This window comes from Artibeus jamaicensis, unplaced genomic scaffold, assembly GCF_021234435.1.
Source record: "Artibeus jamaicensis isolate MK-2021 breed Jamaican fruit bat unplaced genomic scaffold, CSHL_Jam_final contig_419, whole genome shotgun sequence".
Taxonomy (NCBI): Eukaryota; Metazoa; Chordata; class Mammalia; order Chiroptera; family Phyllostomidae; genus Artibeus; species Artibeus jamaicensis.
In genome coordinates, this window is record NW_026521824.1 from 540,974 (window position 1) to 560,375 (window position 19,402).

General features: G+C 40.4%; 1 protein-coding gene across 5 annotated transcripts in view; it reads right to left on the reverse strand.

The window, feature by feature from the left end:
- Positions 1-14,710, reverse strand: part of DHRS7B (dehydrogenase/reductase 7B) — a 71,612-nt gene extending 56,902 nt beyond the window's left edge. The window contains exon 1 of one of the 5 annotated variants that reach the window (XM_037163202.2): positions 14,658-14,710. Coding sequence is in view for 3 of the 5 variants with exons in the window: in XM_037163203.2 (XP_037019098.2) it covers positions 14,214-14,263 (50 nt within the window). In the remaining 2 variants the exon portion in view is untranslated. Of the gene's footprint in view, positions 1-14,213; positions 14,626-14,657 lie in introns of those variants that run through there. The other 4 variants (XM_037163203.2, XM_037163201.2, XM_037163200.2 and 1 more) reach the window with 4 other exon arrangements.
- Positions 14,711-19,402: the final 4,692 nt, after the last annotated feature.

The window sequence follows — 19,402 nt, forward strand, 5'->3', positions numbered from 1 at the left end:
GAGGAATACTTGCAAATCACTTATCTGTAAGAGATTAATATCCAGAATATACACAGAACTCCTAAAACTCAAAAACACAAAAAGCAACCTGGTTCCAAAATGAACACAAACTTGAATAGACATTTTTCTAAAGAAGACATACAAATGGCCAGTAAGTGTATGAAAAGATGATCAGGATCACTTAGTCATCAGTAAAATGCAAATGAAAACTATGAGATACTTCCTCATACCCATTAGGATATACAATAACTGGAACTCTTGTGCGCTGTTGTTGGGAATGTAACAAGGCACAGCCACTGTGAAAAACAACACAGAGAGTCATCCAAAAATTTAAAACAGAATTACCACATGATCTAGCAATTCCACTACTGGGTATACAGACTCAAATCACTGAAAGCAGGGTCTTAAAGAGTTACCTGTACACTCACATTCATAGCAGCATTATTCACAATTGTTAAAATTTAGAAGGAAACCAAATGTCCATCGACCAATGAATGAATAAGCAAAATACAGTATATACATACAATGAAATATTATTTGGCCTTAAAAAAGAAGGAAATTCTGCAGTATGCTCCAGCATGAACACTGAATACATGCTAAGGAAAATAAGCCAGCCATGAAAGATCTAATACTGTAGGAACTCACTTCTATGACACATGTAGTCAAATCCATAGAGATAAAAAGTAGAATGGGGTTGCCAGGCACTGAACTGAGGGGTAGGGAGAATGAAGCGTTATTTTTTAATGGGCACAGAGTTTAAGTTTTAAAGGATGAAGAGTTCTGTAGACAGGCAGTGATAATAACAACACATTATGAATGTATTTACTACCACTATAAACTGTCTACTTAAAAATAGTTAAGATGGTAAATTTTACGTTATGCATATTTTATCACAAAGAAAAAAATTAAGTATGTCATTCACAGAGGATTAAATATTAAATGCTATCTAATTTCATAATTGATAATTTTGAATTCTAATGAATTGTTGGTTTCCTCATGAATTTCAATTATAAATTATTAACCTGCCTCTATCCACTGTCTCTCACTTAGACATTCTGCCTTAATGTAATTTATTTGGGATGATAGATAACCCTGAATATTTAGACCTAAAAACCCTAGTTTTAAATTTAACTAGGAAATGGTCTTTCTCTGGAAGTTTTCATAATGCCTCTACTTAGACCCTGCAGTGCACTGACATTCATGTAAGAGAACCCATGGGAAGGTATTTCATATACTGGAAGGATTAAAGGAAAAATAAACCCTAAAATCTTGACAGGGTTTTTCCACTGCCAACCTCTAAGCTTTCATTTAAAAATAGCCTACTTAGTGCCCTATCACTTTATTTTCCCAGTGTCCTAGCAAATAGCTCCCTGAGGACTTAATTATACTTTCTCAGGACAGACCCACAGTAACTACTTGATCAGTCTATTCATTTCGTCCAATGTTAGCAGATTTCCAACTTTCCCTCCTACATAATACTCCTCCATTTCTCTCTCAGAGCCTTTCAGTTAAAAAAGATTTGCCAAATTTCAGTCTACATTAAAAGAAAAAATTCCTTAAACTGAAAATATCTTTTATGCACTCACAATATTTACTGTGTAAGGGCTATCTTTTAAACTGTAATTATACTAGCATATAAAAAATATAGATATGTGAGCCCTGGCTGGTGTAGCTCAGTGGATTGAGCACGGGCCTGCGAACCAGACAATCGCGGTTCGATTCCCAGTCAGGGCACCCACCAGGGTTGCAGGCCGGTTCCCTGCAGGCCAGTTCCCAGCAGGGGATGCATGAAAGGCAACCATACATTGATGTTTCTCTCCCTCTCTCCTTCCCTTCCCCTCTAAAGATAAATAAATAAAATCTTTAAAAAAAAATATATATATATATAGACAGATATGTGTAAATGCTTTTCTTCCAATCATGTACGCATTAGTAAGCTTAGCCACAGAATGACATTAAAGCAAATTTTAAAATCAAACTTACAAGTCAGGAAATGAAAGATTTAAGTATGGCAAAATGCTAATGGTTGGTGATGTTGGGTAATGGGTAAAAGAGGGTTTGCTGTCGTATTTACTTTTGTGCATCTTTGAGTATTTCTGTAATTTCTCCTTCATGTTCAACTTTGCTAAAGTGAGGTTAGAAAAGTGAATAATAATTAGCTGCACTAGAAATATCAACCTTGTAAGATAAAATTAGCTAATAAATACAAATAGAACACCAAGAGAAACAAACTGACCAATGTCAACTTATAATGGCATCTACATTAGGGCAGCCTGGCGTGGGGAGGGGAACTTGATCTGGGCCCTTCATGGCACCTGAGACCAGATGACTGACTGCAGAGTAAGTGACCAGACTCTTTCAGGCCTCGCTTCCTGATATATTTTATAAACATACTGGTTCAGAGCTATGTTACTCTTTGTAGTCCAATCACTACCTGCATGAGAAGTACCTGTTAAAACATAAATCAAGCTCTGACTGATGTGGCTCCATTGGTTGGGCATCATTCAGTAAAGTTAGGGTTTGCTGGTTTGATTCCTGGTCAGGACAAATGCCTGGGTTGTGGGCAAGGTCCTTGATTGGGGTGTCGAAAGGCAACCAATGTTTCTCTCGCACATTGTTTCTCTCCCTCTTTATCCCTCCCTTCCCCTCTCTAATAAATAATGAATAAATGTATAAAACCTTAAAAAGAAAATTAAGGGCCTCACCCAGTGCAGACCTTTGAAACTGATAATACCACAAAAGGTGAGACCTGGGAATCTTGACTCCCTGAAGATTTTAATGGGGACTAAAGTTTGAAACCTTTGAGGATCTCTCTAGTTGTCTACCAAGAATGAGCCGCCGTGGTGGTGATCCTCCATCCACAGGGTCATGAGGAACCACTTTCCCTCCAGCCTCTGTCAGCAGGAGTCCAGCGGAAGTTCACAGCAAGGCCTCCCAACCCCATCCCCTCCCAGTGCCCAACCTGCCTGGAAACGACTAGGACCAATCTCATCATGCCCCTTATGGTCAGTCACCATGGGAAGTTCAGACCTCCTGAGGCAGCTCCTGGCTCTCAAATCCCAAATTATTTTGTGCACTCCCTGTCCTGACCCCATCTCCCACCCTTCCCCATATTCTGAAACCCTGTGGTCCTCTTGGTCTGTCATCAGCAAAGTTCCCTGCATCTTCAATTTCTACTCTGAATGGTTGCTTCACCTTCTTGCTCCAACAGTGTCTGGCTCCTCCTGAGCACAAGGATTTCACTGCAAGCCTAGGCATTGGTGCCACTCCCCCTCCCACAACCCTCATATACAGGCTCAAGGGAGCAGTGGGATAATCTTTGCTCCTCACTACTCTTCTCTCCTCCTTCCTCTCGGCCATCTCCTAGACCATCCAGTTGTGACTCTCCTGTCAGACTGTCACCTATGCCCCTCCATATAATAATCTGTTTTCCTCTTTGTCCTCCCTGATTTTCTGCCTGCTAGATCTCATAATAGTAGATTCATCTACTTCTCTTTGTACTTCTACCAGTTTTTGCCTCACGTATCTTGACACTGTTGTTTGGTGCATACACATTAAGAAATGTTATGTCTCTGGAATACATGTTACAGAGTGCTATGAGAGCTAATGTCACAATCCTTCCTTCCTTTGAATGCAGTACAAAGTACTATAAATACTAACTCCTCAAACCAGAAGTACATTTTATTTCCAATTAAACTTTTGCATGCTTCGTAACTTTCTAACATACATGACACCATTATATGACATTATATAATATCCCTCTTTATTCCTGATCACTTTCCTTACTCTTAAATCTGTTGTCTGAAATTAACATAGCTACTCCAGCTTTCCCTTGAAGGAAGTGAACTTTGGTGTTTCCCTGTCCCTAGGCGGGCTAGGCTCTCAGAAAATAGTTTCTCCTGAGGGGAGGCCTCGTTCAGAACAGGAACAGGATGCTCTGACATATTTCAAAACTGTTACTTTCCACCACCTCCCGAGCACAAGGGGCTTTTTCTCCAGCATTCACTGTGAGGCCTGGTAGAGCTCCTGGAGGTAAAACTCACAAGGGTGTGCTCCCCCCCTCCCCCTTTGACTGCTTCCTCTGACATTCTTAACTCTCAGACTGTCTACACTGAGCCTCCGGCAATTTGTCAAGTTTTCTACTCTAGTAAATTGTGATTCCGTGCACCTGCCTGTCATTCTAATGGTGCAGGAGGGGAGTAGGGGGATGGGTAGCAGTTGTGCTGGTGACCTAACTGATGGATCTAAAACAAGGTGGTTGATTTTTCCATTTGTTCAGCTTTTTACTTGTTGTTAGGATGAAAGGACAACTTCTACACTCCTCACATGCCCAACAGGACCTGAAAGTCCTGATGGCACTGTTTGTGAAAAGTTAGCTATTAATCATAACATTATTTCCCTGTTGGTAATGAGTAACTTCTTCTTGTTGCTTTTAAGTGTCATCAATCTTTTGTGTTGTTGTCTTAGACTCTTTTTCACTTATTTCCACTCTGATCATTATTACTTTCTTCCCCCCAGTCATCCAGGATGTGTGGGAGTTTATCAAGCCTGTATAGGCTGGATAAATTCCTAGTTAGTCCACCGGTGCAACCCTTCGTTTCACGGGGCAGCACTACAGGATCTGTTAAATTCCTAGCTAGTCCACCGGTGCAAATGCTTGCAGTTAGGGACACATCCTCAGATTAGCAAAGCCACAAGCCTTCACCACTCACTTGCAATCAACATTGCTACCCTTACTGACAAAACTGCTGCTGGGCATGAGGTTTTGTTTTGTTTTCTCTCCATTCCAAGTAGTTGGCCTCCCTAACAGTGAGATTGCTAGCCTCCACCGCCTGCCCTGCTTTGATCAAAGTGCTGCACGATTGATGAGCTGAGGTGATGGGATGAAAGCAGCTCGGACAGGAATACTAAGATTCTCACTGGTCTTACCTAATTACTGATCAGTGTTTTGTTTTGTTTTTAAGATTTTATTTATTTATTTTTAGACACAGGGAAAAGGAGGGAGAAAGAAAGGGAGAGAAAAATCAATGTGTGGTTGCCTCTCACATATCCCCTACTGGGGGCCCTGGCCCACAACCCAAGTTGGTGAATCCAGGTTGACTGGAAATCAAGCCGGCAACCCTTCGTTTCACGGGGCAGCACTCAGTCCACCCACCAAGCCACACCAGCCAGGGCTGATCAGCAGTTTTTTCTTGAATAAATGCTTCCCCATTTGTTGTATGTGTTTGGTCGACTTCCAGGCCTCTAGTATGGTTACTTTTGACAATTTTGTCCTGTTTTATAGTTGGGTTTTTTGAGATTTGCCAATCTCCTCACTCTGCCATACCAAAGTCTTCTCCCTTGTCCCAAGGTCTAATAAAATTTTTCCTACTGCTAGAAATTAATATTCTGACAATAACACAAACCTAATCAGAGTAAAATGTGTCACAATTTTCCTGTCTGAATGTCTTACTTATCAAATACTGCATATCATTTAGGGTTTTTTACAAGATGCCTTGTAAGATATTATCTGTGCAAAATTAAATTAAAAATATCGAGAGGAAGAAAAGTTGGGGAGGGAGATGCTAATGATTGCAAAACTTTCTTCTTGTATAAATTCATTTTTCCTCCCTTTATCCAGTTCCCTTGGCCTCACGTCAGTTGATAGTTGTCCAGCCACAGCTTCCTTCTGACACAGTACAGAACAAAATTTTGTTTCTTACTATTCAGTGTTTTTTTCACCCAACTAAGTAGTATCTCTTTAAACTTAAGTCTATCTTGCTTTTTCAATAAGATCAAGTTGCCAGCTACCATCTTTCTATTGAAATATAAATGAGAGGTGTGAATAATAATTTCCATTGTTTACTGATATAGTATACTGACTTTGGAACCAGGCTGACCTTGGTTTGCATACCAGTAATCAGGCTGAGTGTCTTTGGACTTAATATTTCAACCAGTTTCCTCACCTGCAGAGTATGTCTAACATCTGCGTTACACAGTTGCAGGAAGAATTATATAAGTATATGTATGTTAAGAAGCTTTCATTTTTAAAACAAAGATTTTACTTATTTATTTTTAGGAGAGGGGAAGGGCAGGAGAAAGAGATAGAAACATCAACCAGCTGCCTTCCACATGCACCCCAATGGGGACCAGGCCTGCAACCCAGGCATGTGCCCTGACTGGGAATCAAACTGGAGACTTTTTGCTTTGTGGGACGATGCCCAACTCACTGAGCTACACTGATCAGGGCTGTCAAGCTTTCAATATGGCCCATATAAATGACAGAAATTGTCACTACAATTGCTAGGTTATCTATCTGGAAAGATGGTAGGTAATGTCAGAAAGAGTAAAGAGAAGGAACAGAGAAAAGGCATAAGTCAATCTTCTTGCTGTGCCTAGCACTAATGGAAAGCTGAATTAATTAGTTTAAATTTCCTTACCTCTCCTTATCTACCAATGAACAATGAAGTGACCTCTTTTGTATTCCTATTTTCATTAATTGGGATGCTTCTACACAGTGCAATATTCTTCCATAAGATCGAGGAGGAAGCCCAGAATTGTCCAGTACCTCCTGCCAGAACTTGTAGAAAACTCTACTGTACTTGATCAGTCAACATGTGGTCTCTCTTTGGTGGCCTAATGTGCTAGGCACAAAGTGGATGGATGTTCAATAAATGTTGCCAAATGAAAGATGAACAAACGAACAGCATATTAAGAAATCAGCAAACCAACCACCTTGAACACCTCAGGCTCCCTCACAGAATGCTTATCTCAAGGACTCAGGTGCTGGGACTTCAGGGTCCAATTGCTATTTCAAAGAGTCAACAGTCAGCAAAAACTACAGCTCTTTTGTGCAAGATGCTGAATTGAGCTCTTGGAAGGTACACACATAGGTATGTAAGACTATTTTACTGTCATAGTTTGTAAATCTCCAGGTTAAGATGAGAGAATATGGTCGCCCTCTGTAAAAACCTGGAAAATGACAGGAAAAGAAGGAGTGTGCTGCTTTCAGATGCTTTTTATATGTTATAGAGTGCTATGAAGCCTAATGTCACACTCCTTCATTCCTCTGAATGCAGTACAAAGTACTATAAATACTAACTCCTCAAACCAGAATTACATTTTTATTTCCAATATAATTAATCTTTTGTCTCTTTTGTAACTCTTTCTAACATACATGACAATTAATTAAAACAATATTAGTACACAGATTACTAAACAAACTAAAGGGAAGGTTATTTTTAGCCTGTTACCATTTATGGCTATTGTAGAAAAAATATTAATAACGACAATTGGCTTTTTTAGTGTTTGCAATGTGCCAAGACACTGGGCTACAAATGTCATACCCATGATCTCATTTCATCCTCACAGCAATCCTATGAGGCAAGTATGATAGTTATTTCCATTTGCTAAATAATAAAAGCGCCTAAGTCACATAGCAAGCAAATGGCAAAACAGATTTGAACCAAGTATTCAGACTCTAAATAAAGCCCACATTCTTAACTCTTATGTGCATCAACAGGGGATAATGTAAACAAACAAAAAAACCCCAACAAACTAATGCTTAGCTGCAGCTTAAACAGGAAGGGCCTGATACTGTCTGGAGGTGAACAGATTCCTAAACTCAGTTCTTATCACCTGAATAGAGTTCAAAGGCTTTTATGGGATAACTGAACGTAAACAAACTAATTGCTTAACAGGAACTTGGTGTAATTTTCTTCACTTACTTTAGCTAATATTTTAAATCACTCTGAATTATAATGCAGAGAATTTTGAAATAATACTAGCTTACTAATACAATTTCCAATTTAACTGCTAAGTCCTACTCACATAAACCTGAAAAAATTTACATTTCACTTCAAAACTTAGTGTTCCTAGTACAACCATGTGCTTACTTAACAAAATAAGAATGAACTACAGCAAGTAAGCGCAAACCATTGGTTAGCAATGTTCAAGTAATTCAGCTGCCATCAGCATACCTCTCCCTCCAATGAGCATTTTAGTGGCCAAGTCTCAGGTTAGTATGAATTTAAGATGGGAAGGACAGCTCAGATAGAATTTAAAGGAACTGGGTGAACTTCTTACACTGGTGGTGGCAAGTAGTTTCCAAGGCAAATTTACATGCCAATCTCAGTTTCTTTCCGCATGCTTATAGCCTTCCAGGATAGATTAATGGAGACTTCATTTCCTCATTAAAATCAGACCATTGCCAGTCACAGAAAGGGCTCCCATGTGTACAACTGAGTGGGTGTGAGAAATGGCATCAGTGACATGAAAGACAATAAGACAAGTCCTCAAAGCACTGACTACCAGAGACAAGAGTTCTGGCTGGAACCCAACAGGATCTGGAACCACTGATAACATTTTTCTTCAAGTCAATCAACAAGAAATTATGGGCCAGATATGACCACTTGAGGGCATCCTAACCATGCACAAGTACAAAGAACGCATTAAAAAATAATCTCCAGAGACTTTAAAGAACGCATTAAAAAATAATCTCCAGAGACTTCTGGCCTCAGTGGAAACACTGTACCTCCTCGCACAACCATGTTTAAAGACAACAAAGTTTTAGTAACCAACAAAGTGTTTCTGTGTTTTGTTAGCAACCAAAACACAGAAAATTGAACTGTATGGAAATGCGACAACAATGAACCATTCATCCAGACCAGTAAGAGGGGCAGAGTCAGCAGCTGTGAGAGCGGGGTCAGGCAGAACAAAGCTGCTGGACCCACCCAGGAGCACAGGGGGGGTTTGGCAGATCCAAGGCATGGGGTGGATACAGGCAGACCAAGTGGGGGCACAGGGCGGCTAGCTGACCGGGGTCACACATTTGTGCGCAGATAAACCAGGCAAAGGAGCAAGCAGTGAGACAGACCGTGCAGGCTAGAGCCCCAGTAACGGGAATTAAAGCCTAAAAGCACCAACTGGAAAAACTTTCGGAGGTTGAGGTGCCAGGAGAGGCTCCCAGGCTCACAGAGAGTTTGTTGGAGAGACCCACAGGGTCCTAGAGGGTGCACAGGCTCACACACCTGGGAGCCGGCACCAGGGGGCCAGGTTTGCTTGCGGGAAGCAGCAGAGGGGACCAAAATCCAAGAGAGAGCAGAACAAACCCCACTGCCCCTCTCTGACCCCGCCCCCACATACAGCATCACAACTCAGTGACCTGGGTTGCCTTGCCCTGGTGAACTCCTAAGGCTCCGCACCTCATACTTACCAAGCACAAACAGACCAAAACATTATGGCTCAAGAAGAAGAACAGCTCAAAGGCCCAGAGCCAATACTTCTAAGTGACCAAGAGATAGCCAACCTATCAGATGCACAGTTCAAAACACTGGTGATCAGGGTGCTCACAGAACTCGTTGATTTTAGTCACAAATTAGAGGAACAAATGAAGGCTAAACTAAGTAAAATGAAGGGAAATGCAAGGACACCAATAGTGATAGAAAGGAAGCTGGGACTCAAATCAAGGGAGTAGACCAGAGGAAGAAAAAAATGACCAAACAAAAAAAATATGAAGAAACGAGAATTCAAAAAAATGAGGGGAGGCTAAGGAACCTCCAGGACATCTTTAAACGTTCCAACATCCGAATTATAGAGGTACCAGAAGGGGAAGAGGAAGAGCAGCAAGTGGAAAACTTATTTGAACAAATAATAAAGGAGAACTTCCCCAATCTGGCAAAGGAAATAGACTTCCAGGAAATCCAGGAAACTCAGAGAGTCCCTAAGAAGGTGAGTCCAAGGAGGAACACACCAAGGCACATCATAATTACATTAGCCAAGATTCAAATGAAGGAGAGAATCCTAGAATCAGCAAGAGATAAGGGGACAGTCACCTACAAAGGAGTTCCCATCAGACTGTCAGCTGATTTCTCAAAAGAGACCTTACGGGCAAGAAGGAGCTGAAAAGAAGTATTTCAAGTCATGAAAGGCAAGAGCTACATCCAAGATTGGTCTATCCAGCAAAGCTTTCATTTGGAATGGAAGGGCAGATAAAGAGCTTCTCAGATAAGGTGAAGTTCAAGGAGTTCATCATCACCAAGCCCTTATTATATGAAATGTTAAAGGGACTTACCTAAGAAAAAGAAGATAAAAAAAAAAGATGAACAGTGAAAGGACAGCAAACTCACAGTTATTAACAACCACACCTAAAAACAAAAGCAAACTAAGAGGACAGCTAGATCAGGAGTGGAACCATAGAAATGGAGATCACAAGGAGGGTTAGCAACAGGGGAGTGGCAGGAGGAGAAGGATGGAGAAGGTACAGAGACTAAGTAGCCTATAGGGTAGGTAAAAAATAGGGGGGAAGGCAAGAATAGTATGGGAAATACAGAATCTAAAGAATTTGTGACACATGGACTAAAGGGAGGAGATGGTGGGGGAGGGGGTATGCAGGGTGGAGGAAAATGAAGGCGGGAAATAGGACAACTGTAATGGCATAATCAATAAAATATATTTTTAAATAAAAATTAAAAAATAAAACTAAATAAAAATCATCTCCAGAAAAAATCCCCATACTGTGCACTTTCCAGCTCAACATTTTCCTACACTGTAAGTAATTTTAAAAGCAGAATTTTCCCTGTTGCCAAAGGGAAAGAGATCTTTTTTTCTCCCTCCTTTTTCTTAGTGCACTTCAAAACCTAGTATTTTTAATCCCTTCCTTTGTCCTTTTGTAAGTATGCAAATCTTTTAAAAAGCTAAACAGACGAACTCTAGCCAGTGATAAAAGCCAGATATCTTTTTCTAAAAAGCCTAGAAACTATCTCTTTTAAATGTAAGTAAACATTAAAGACGAATTTAGAGTGAACTATAATGGAGAACAGACAGCAGCTAGTGCCCTGGAGTCTTCTTACAAGAGAATACATTACCATTAATCTCAAAACACGGTGTAATGTATTATAAATGATGGGGTTTCTTCTTTGTTTTTGTAATCTCATTAGTAGATTAGGCTGTTCCATTCTGGGTTAATGGTTATTCCAAAGTAGGATTATTTTCTTTCTTTCTACATTGGGAGAAAACCATTTTCTAGGTTGACAGGAGATTTTATTTTTAACTTTCCCCCTACATAAATATGAAGAGCATTCTACATTTTCTATTGGGCTGTCTTTGTGGTGGGGGAGGGGGCCTCAATATCAGGCAAAATATTCCTCCCTGATGAGAGCTTTTTGGAGATTTAGCCCATTCCTGTTATTTAAGGGTTAGATCCTCCTATACTACTGCCTTCGTGGCATCTCTACTTGTATTATCTCAAAGACATTTATAATTGAACTCATGCTCTTCCTCCAGAATTTCCTACCTCAGATGCACAAACCAGACAAGGAAGAATTAGCCCACTTTCCTCTCCCTTCTCACCCCACAGTAGAACGTCATACGTTCTGTTACCAAACCCCCCTGATGGTAATTCCTAAATAGCCCTCAAATTGATCAACTTCTGCCTCTACTGAGGAGCCAGAGGATCTTTAATAAACAAAGATCAACTGGTGCTACTCCTGTGACTGAAAGTCTTCAGTGGCTCCCCGCCATTCTTGGAATAAGCCCAAATCCTTGGCATGCATGAGACCTGTGTGGTCTGACTCTCACTTACCTCTCCAACTTCATCCCCCTGACTTTCTCCCTCCCTCTGTCCTCCAGACCTAACCAGGAGCTTAAGTTTCATCAGGACAGAGACCATGTCTGTTTGTTCTATATTCCTAGAATAGTGTCTAGCACACAGTAGATGCTACACAAGTATGTTGAATAATGTCGCTAAAACAACTGCAGCATCTTACATGGATGGCAACTAAAACTTTAAATTATGCACAGAATAAGGAAAGAGTGTCTTTACACATGTTTGTATCCTAGGGCTTGGACAATAGTGGAGCTAAAAAATATTTATTAAATCATTTTGCAAACCACAAATATGATGAAATACAGTGTTTAAAAAATTAACAAATTGGTGCTCGCTTCAGCAGCACATACACTAAAAAATTACCAAACTGGTGAATTTTTGTGCAGCCATTTTGATATTGAAGGTGAAAGAAGATAAGCAACATTTTCAGAATATTATGCTTTATCACTTCAAGAAAGGTAAAATCGCAACTCAAATGCAAAAAAAGATTTGTGCAGTATATGGAGAAGGTGCTGTGACTGATCAAACATGTCAAAAGTGGTTTATGAAGTTTCTTGATACTAGTGACATTTTGGCCAAATAATCACTCCTTTGCTTTGAGGCTGTCTTGTGCATTGGAAGCTGTTTAGCAGCACCCCTAGCCTCTACCTACTAGTAGCCAACAGCTGGAGACAGTCCACATACTCAAAATATCCAAATCAGTAGTTATTGGTGAAAACGAAAAATGTGTTTTTTAGTTGACGGAAAAAAACAAAATGGACTTTTTGGCCAACCCAATGTTTCTTTCCTCAGGAAATCCTTCACTGTTTATTCCCACTTCCTCCCACTGCCAGACGACCCCATTATGCATTCTGGTGCGACCCTCTACCACCCTCCATGGCATGTACTGCAATGGTAATCAATAGTTTGTGATTCTCCGTTTACTATCTAGTTTCCCTGCTATAATTATAAGCAACTTGAGGTCAGGGTCTGTGTCTGTTTTGGCCATTATTATAATACCCAACACCTAGGACAATGCTAGTACAAGGTAGGTGTTCAATAAATATCTGTTAATCAGTCATCTTTGTATCCCCCACATCTTAGAGTCTGGCCCACTGCAGGTCCTTGATAATCATAAAATAAAAAAATAAGTGTATGGTTACATTAAAATGGAAAGCCAATAAAAGTAATAATAAATATCTGTTAAATGAAGGAATGAATTATAGATAAGCACTAGGTTTGAGAGTGACATGGAATTGGCTCTGCCCTTCCTACCCTGTGGTTTTGGGTAAATTTCTTACTATCTCTGAGTCCATTTCTCTCTATAGATGAAGATAATTGTTCCTATTTTACAGGGCTGTTGTGAGAACTGAATGGTCCAATCAAATGCTAGTACAGTGTCTTGCACATAACACTGAATGAATAGTATTATTTTTAAATAATAGTAACAAAAAAGACTGTATGTAGGATAGGCACATTTCATGCTCTTGATCAGTGCACAGAGCTCCTTTTATGCAGTTACAAATCCAAATAAAACAAGTATTTTAAGTATGCTACAGGATGTGTTATCTATAAGGACCCTGAAACAGATCTGTTTATAAAGCTAAGAACCTTTTTAGACATGAGATGATCATGCATTTATATGGCTTGCATACTCTTGTGTAGAGTGTCTCATTCTTTTAAAGCAAAGCACATCAGGAATCCATTACTTCAGGGAAGCAGGGTTCCAAACCTCACTGCAAAACCTAAGCTGTGCTGACCTTAGCCCAGAACATGCACATAAAACAGGCTTTTGCCTTTAAGACAACTCCCCTTTTCTGCCAGTAGGAAACTCCATGCCAAGAGAAAATATCCATCCATTCATTCTGTTGTTCTCTAGCATCCCAGAGTGACCTCCCACCCCCTCCCTGGTGCGTTCTACCTACACCAATACACCACCTTTAACTTTGTTTTTGTCCTCTTAGATTTTCAACTTTGGACACATCGTTTCACTTCTCCAAGCCTTAATTCTTCATCTGTAGAAAGGGACCTAAAACAGTACTTCCTTCGTACCTACATGACACAGCATATACCATACAGTAGTATTTAGAAACTACCGTACTAGTGTTTCTACCAGGTCAATCTAACCCCCCAAAAGATGATAACAAAGACCCAACACCAAAAAAGGTTTTTTCAGAGTCTATAGTTTCTACAATAAAAGAACCCCAACCTACCCCATTGGTCAAGGTACTGTATTGAAATATATGAACCCAAAGAAATTCCAAATAAATTATTTATTCTTGTTTCCTAAAAAAAAATTCGGCAAAACAATGTATGTATATCCATTTTTATAATGCCTCCTTTAAAGCAACCCTTGTTAGGACTACATAAATTTCAGTCAACTGCTAATCTGGAAGCCTCCCTAGCTGACTACCTTCCATGTGCAACCTCATTTATGCGTGACAACCTTATGAATGGATGTGAAAGTTGCAGCTGAGGACACAGGCGATAAAGAGTTTAAGACGTTTGCCCAAATCGCACAACCAGAAGGCGGCAGAGCAACCAAGAATCTCAGTGAGACATCTCCAACAGCCATTCCCAGGAGGGCTGTAGAGTCGGCACTCTGGCCTGCCTCAGAAAAATGGGATCTCCCTTGCTAATCCGAACTCACCAACCCCAAGCTACAGTACAAGCCGTCAGTAGTGCCTGACTCGTGGTCATGCCACTTGCACACGCTCTGGTGGACTCCCAGGGTCCGGTCCAGGTGGTGCAGAAAGAACAGGCACAAGCCGAGAACACTCAGTCGTCGGTACGTGGGCGTCCCGCCGCCTCAAAACACCCATTTCCAGCGGCGCAGACCAAGCTCAACGAAGCCAAAGCTCCGAGAAGACAAACTACCAGCTCCAGGACGCGGGCCTGCGCCGAGACATCCTCCAGGATTGGGGGAATCCTGACGGGAGAAGAGGAAGGCGGACCGGAAGCCCAGCCAACCGCCTCCGCTCTGCCTTTGTATCCCCTGGCAACCTTCACCTGGCCAAGAATCAGAAAGAGTCGGAATACACCCACGCTTCTCAGCACTAGGCAAACCCCACGCCCCCGGAAACCCAGCCCCTACCTCCTTGTTGCAGGACCCACTGGTCATCCAGCTGCAATCTCCACCCCGGAAATGAGGTAACCCCCTTCGCCAAGCTCTGTCCAATTACAGCCTTCAGGCTGCGCAAGCGTATTGTACGCGCTGCCCTCAAGGCGCACGTAGGATTCAAAGGACGCTGGAGTCTCAAGGGCGTGGTCTTGTGTTAGAGTATTGCCCTGGTCTTCCGAAGGAAAACTGGAAAGGTCTTGCTTAGGGTTCAGTGAACTTGGGAGAAGGGGAGAACAAAGTTGGGCAATATATGCTACTCTTAGCAAGACTTATTAGAAAGCCACGGTGATTGAAACAGTGGAGTAATGATGTAAAAATAAACAAAAAAATCAAGGAGTACAAATGAACATCTGATTGGTTTTATTAAGTGATTCAGGAATGGGGCAGCATTGACCAAACAAATAGGAGCTCCAAAGGGCTACTGAAAGGGAAAGATTTTTTTCGTTTTCTTTTAAAATCATTTTTTAGCCCTGGCTGGTGTGGCTCAGTGGATTGAGCACGGGCCTGTGAACCAGAGTATCGCGCGGTTCGATTCCCAGTCGGGGCACATGCCTGGGTTGCAGGCCAGGTCCCAGCAGGGGACCCACAGGATGCAACCATACATTGATATTCTCTTCCTCTCTCCTTCCCTTCCCCTCTGAAGATAAATAAATAATATCTTTAAAAAAATAAAATAAAATGAAATCATTTTTATATCTCAATTACAGTTAACATACATTATTATATTAGTTTCATGTGTACACTTCAGTGAGTAAACATTACATAACTTACTAAGTGATCCCAGTAAATCCCACCCATCTGACACCACACACTGTTATTAGACTATTATTGACCATATTCCCTGTGCTGTGTTACACCCCCATAACTATTCTGTAGCTACCTCTGTATTTCTTAATCTCTTCACCACTTTGAAAACACTGTACAGATTCACAAGTAATAACATATTCCTAATTCCTGTCATGCATCTCTTATATCATTGCTGTCATTCACTATATTTATTATATAAACATATATGCATATACACACATGTATACATAACATACTTTTAATTGAACACACTTTCCTGTTATTAAGTATATTTTATTGATTATGGTATTACAGTTGTCCCAGTTTTTCCCCCTTTTTGTACCCCTCTGCTCAGTACCACGATTCCCTCCAGCAGTGCCACCCTTAGTGCATGGGTCATACATATAAGTTCTTTGGCTTCTCCATGTCCTACACAATTCTTAACATCCCCATCTATTTTCTACCTACCAATTTGTACTTCTTAATCCCTGCACCTTTTGTCCCATTCACTCCCTTTCCCTCCGAGTTGATAACCCTACAAATGATCTCCACACCTATGATGCTGTTTGTGTTCTGGTTGTTTACTTTGTTTTTTTGGATTCAGTTGTTGATAGTTGTGAATTTGTTGCCTTTTTGATGTTCATAGTTTGATCTTTTTATTAAACAAATCTCTTTAACAATTCGTGTAATAATGGCTTGGTAATTATGAATTTCTTTAGCTTTACCTTGTCTGGAAAGCACTTCAGCTGCCCTTCTGTTCTAAATGATAGCTCTGCTGGATAGAGTAATCTTAGTTGTAGGTCCTTGCTTTTCATCACTTTGAATACTTCTTGCCAGTCTCCTCATGCCTGCAAAGTTTCTTTCGAGAAATCACTTGATAGTCTTATGAGAACTCCCTTGTAGTTAACTCTGTTTGGCTCTGGCTGTTTTTAAAATTCTCTGTTTATCTTTAACCTTTGGCATTTTAATTAAAATTGTCTTGGTGTGGTACTCTTTGGGACCAATTTGTTTGTGATTTGTTGTGCTCCCTGGACTTGTATGTCTATTTTCTTCTCCAAATTAGGGAAGTTTTATTTCATATATTTTTTCAAAAAAGTTTTCAATTTCTTGCTCTTCCTCTTCTCCTGCCTCCCTATGATTCAGATATTGGCACATTCGGACATGTCCCAGAGGGTAAGCCTTATACTATCCTTGAGTTTTTAAAAAATTCTTTCTTCTTTCTTTTATGGTTGAATGCCTATTTCTACCTTATGTTCCAAATCATTGGTTTGAGTCTTGGCTTCCTTCCCTTCACTGGTGGTTTCCTGTTGATTTTTCTTTATTTCACTTAGTGTAACCTTTATTTCACTTAGAGTAACCTTTATTTCTTCCTTTATGTTTTTGCCATACTCAGTGAGTTATTTGAGCATCCTGATCACCAGTGTTTTGAACTCTGCACCTGGTAGGTTTGTCATCTCTGTTTCATTTAGTTCTTTTTCTGGGGGCTTATCCTATTCTTTCACTTCGGCCATATTTCTTTGTCTCCTCAGTTTGGTAGCCCCCATCTGTTTGTTTCTGTGTATCAGGAAGAGCCACTTTGACTCCTTGAGTTAGTATGGTCACCAATTATAGAAAAGGCACCTGTAAATTGTGTGGGTTGGAGCCTTAGGTAATTGCAAGGGTGAGCCTGCATCACTGTTTTGTGGCTGTATGTGGGGGAAGGGCTCAGAGAGGGGACTGTGCCTCTGCCTGGCTTCTAAAGGTGTGACTGGCAAACCTTGCCCCATTTCCAGTCACTTCGCTGCTTTCAGTCACTTCCAGTCACAGGGGGAGTGCCCCTGTTTGTGACTGGCGCCCTTCCAGCTACTGCCCTAGTCCTGAATCTCAGAGTGGGTGCATTTGCAAATGTTCTAAGATTGGGCAGGCCCCTTAAGCAGAGTTTCCTGAAAATCGGCTGTTTCTTCTGCCGCCCCAACCTGCCCTGGTTTTTACAGCCACAAGTTATGGGGATTTATCTTCCTGATGGTGGAACTCTGGACTGTGCCATCTGGCCTGTGTCAGTGATTGCTCATGCCCAAGGTATCCCTCCTATTTTTAATCACAACACATGAATGTGGGGCCACCCGTACCTGTTCCTCTGCTGTTGCTGCCGCTGCCACCTCTCCACACCACTCTGTATCTCCTCGCTTCTCCACCTGTCTTCACAACTCTGCCTCTCCTACCCATCTGGATGAATGTGGCTTCTTTAAATCCTTGGTTATTGAACTTCCATATTGTTCAGTTTTCTGACAGTTCTGGATGGTTTTGATTTGTTTTGTTTTGTTTTGTTTTGTTTTTTGAGGTTTAGAGTAATTCTTTTTGCTGTTGCATGAGGATGAGAAACGTGTCTACCTACACCTCCATCTTGACCCAAAATCTACATTTTCCTATTATTATTTTGAGCAACCTGACATTTGTTAGGTCAATTAATAAGAAAAATATGTTTTTATTTTACTTCCACTTATTCTTTCACTAACATGCTTCCTTTCTTTATGTATATCTGAGTTTCTAACCTGTGTTATTTTCTTTCTGAAGAACTTTTAACACTTCTTTCAAGGCAAAACTACTGGCAACAAATTCCCTCAATTTTTCTGAGAACTCTCTATTGCCTCTTCACTTTTGAAGGATAATTTTTCAGGGTACAGAATTCTAGGTTGGTAGACTCTTATTTCTCTCAATACTGCAAATATTTCACGCCACTCTGTGTTTGTTTGTATGATTTCTGAGAACTCAGATGTAGTTCTTAACTATGGTAAGGTATTCTGTTCCTTTGGCCTTAAGATTTTTTTCTTTATCTCCCATTTTTTGAAGTTTGACTATGATATTCCTAGGTGTGTTTTTTTTGGTGGTGGGATGGGGGGGGTTGCATTATTTTACTTAATGTTCTCTGAGATTCCTGGGTATGTGATTTGGTGTCTCATTAATTTGGAACACTCTCAATAATTGTTGCTTCACATACTGCTTCTTTTTTTCCTTCTGGCATTTCTATTACATATTTGTTACATACACTGTAGCTGTTCCACAGTACTTAAATATTGTATTCTGTCTTTTTGCTTTCCAATTTGGTGGTTTCCGTTGCTATATATGCTCAAGCTCAGAGATTCTTTCCTCTGCCATACCTACTACTAATGAGCCCATCAAAGTCATTTTTTCTTTTCTCATGAAGTGTTTTTTATCATATTTTATTGATTATGCTATTACAGGTGTCCCATTTCCCCCTTTGCTTCCCTCCACCCTGCACACCCCCTCCCACCCACATTCCCCCATCATAGAATGTTTTTTATCTCAATCATTTCATTTTTATTCTGTCCTAGGTTTTCTATCTCTGCTTATATTATCCATCTGTTCCTGTGTGTTACCTACTTTTTTCTTTAACATCTTTAGCATATTAATTATAGTTTTTCAAAGCTCCTGTTCTGATAATTCCAACTTTGCTGTCATATCTGACTCTAGTTTTGATGCTTGGTCAGTCTCATCAAACTGTGTTTTTTGCCTTTCAGTGTACCTTGTAATAATTTGTTGAAAGGCAGACATGAGGTACTAGTTAAAAGAAGTATGGTAAATGGCCCTTTAAGTATGCAGGAGCAGGAGAAGCCTTATACAGGGTCTGGCACAAATAACACACCTTTTTATTGCAAAATATTTTATTACAAAATCATAAGCATGTAATTCTGCAACAACAATATTACACTCAAGGACACCATATGACATTTTAGGTGAAATGTACAAATTAAAACTATGAATTATTATACCGGTATGATTTCCCTATCAACCACACTCAAGCAGGCATTAATTCTGCTAGGCCCTGTGTAGTTCTATGGTTAGGTCTTAGTCTTCTGGTGAGACTATACCAGTGGACTGTGAACTTCATGAGTTCTTCTCAGTTTTCTTTTTTCCCTCTCCTTAGGTGGGAC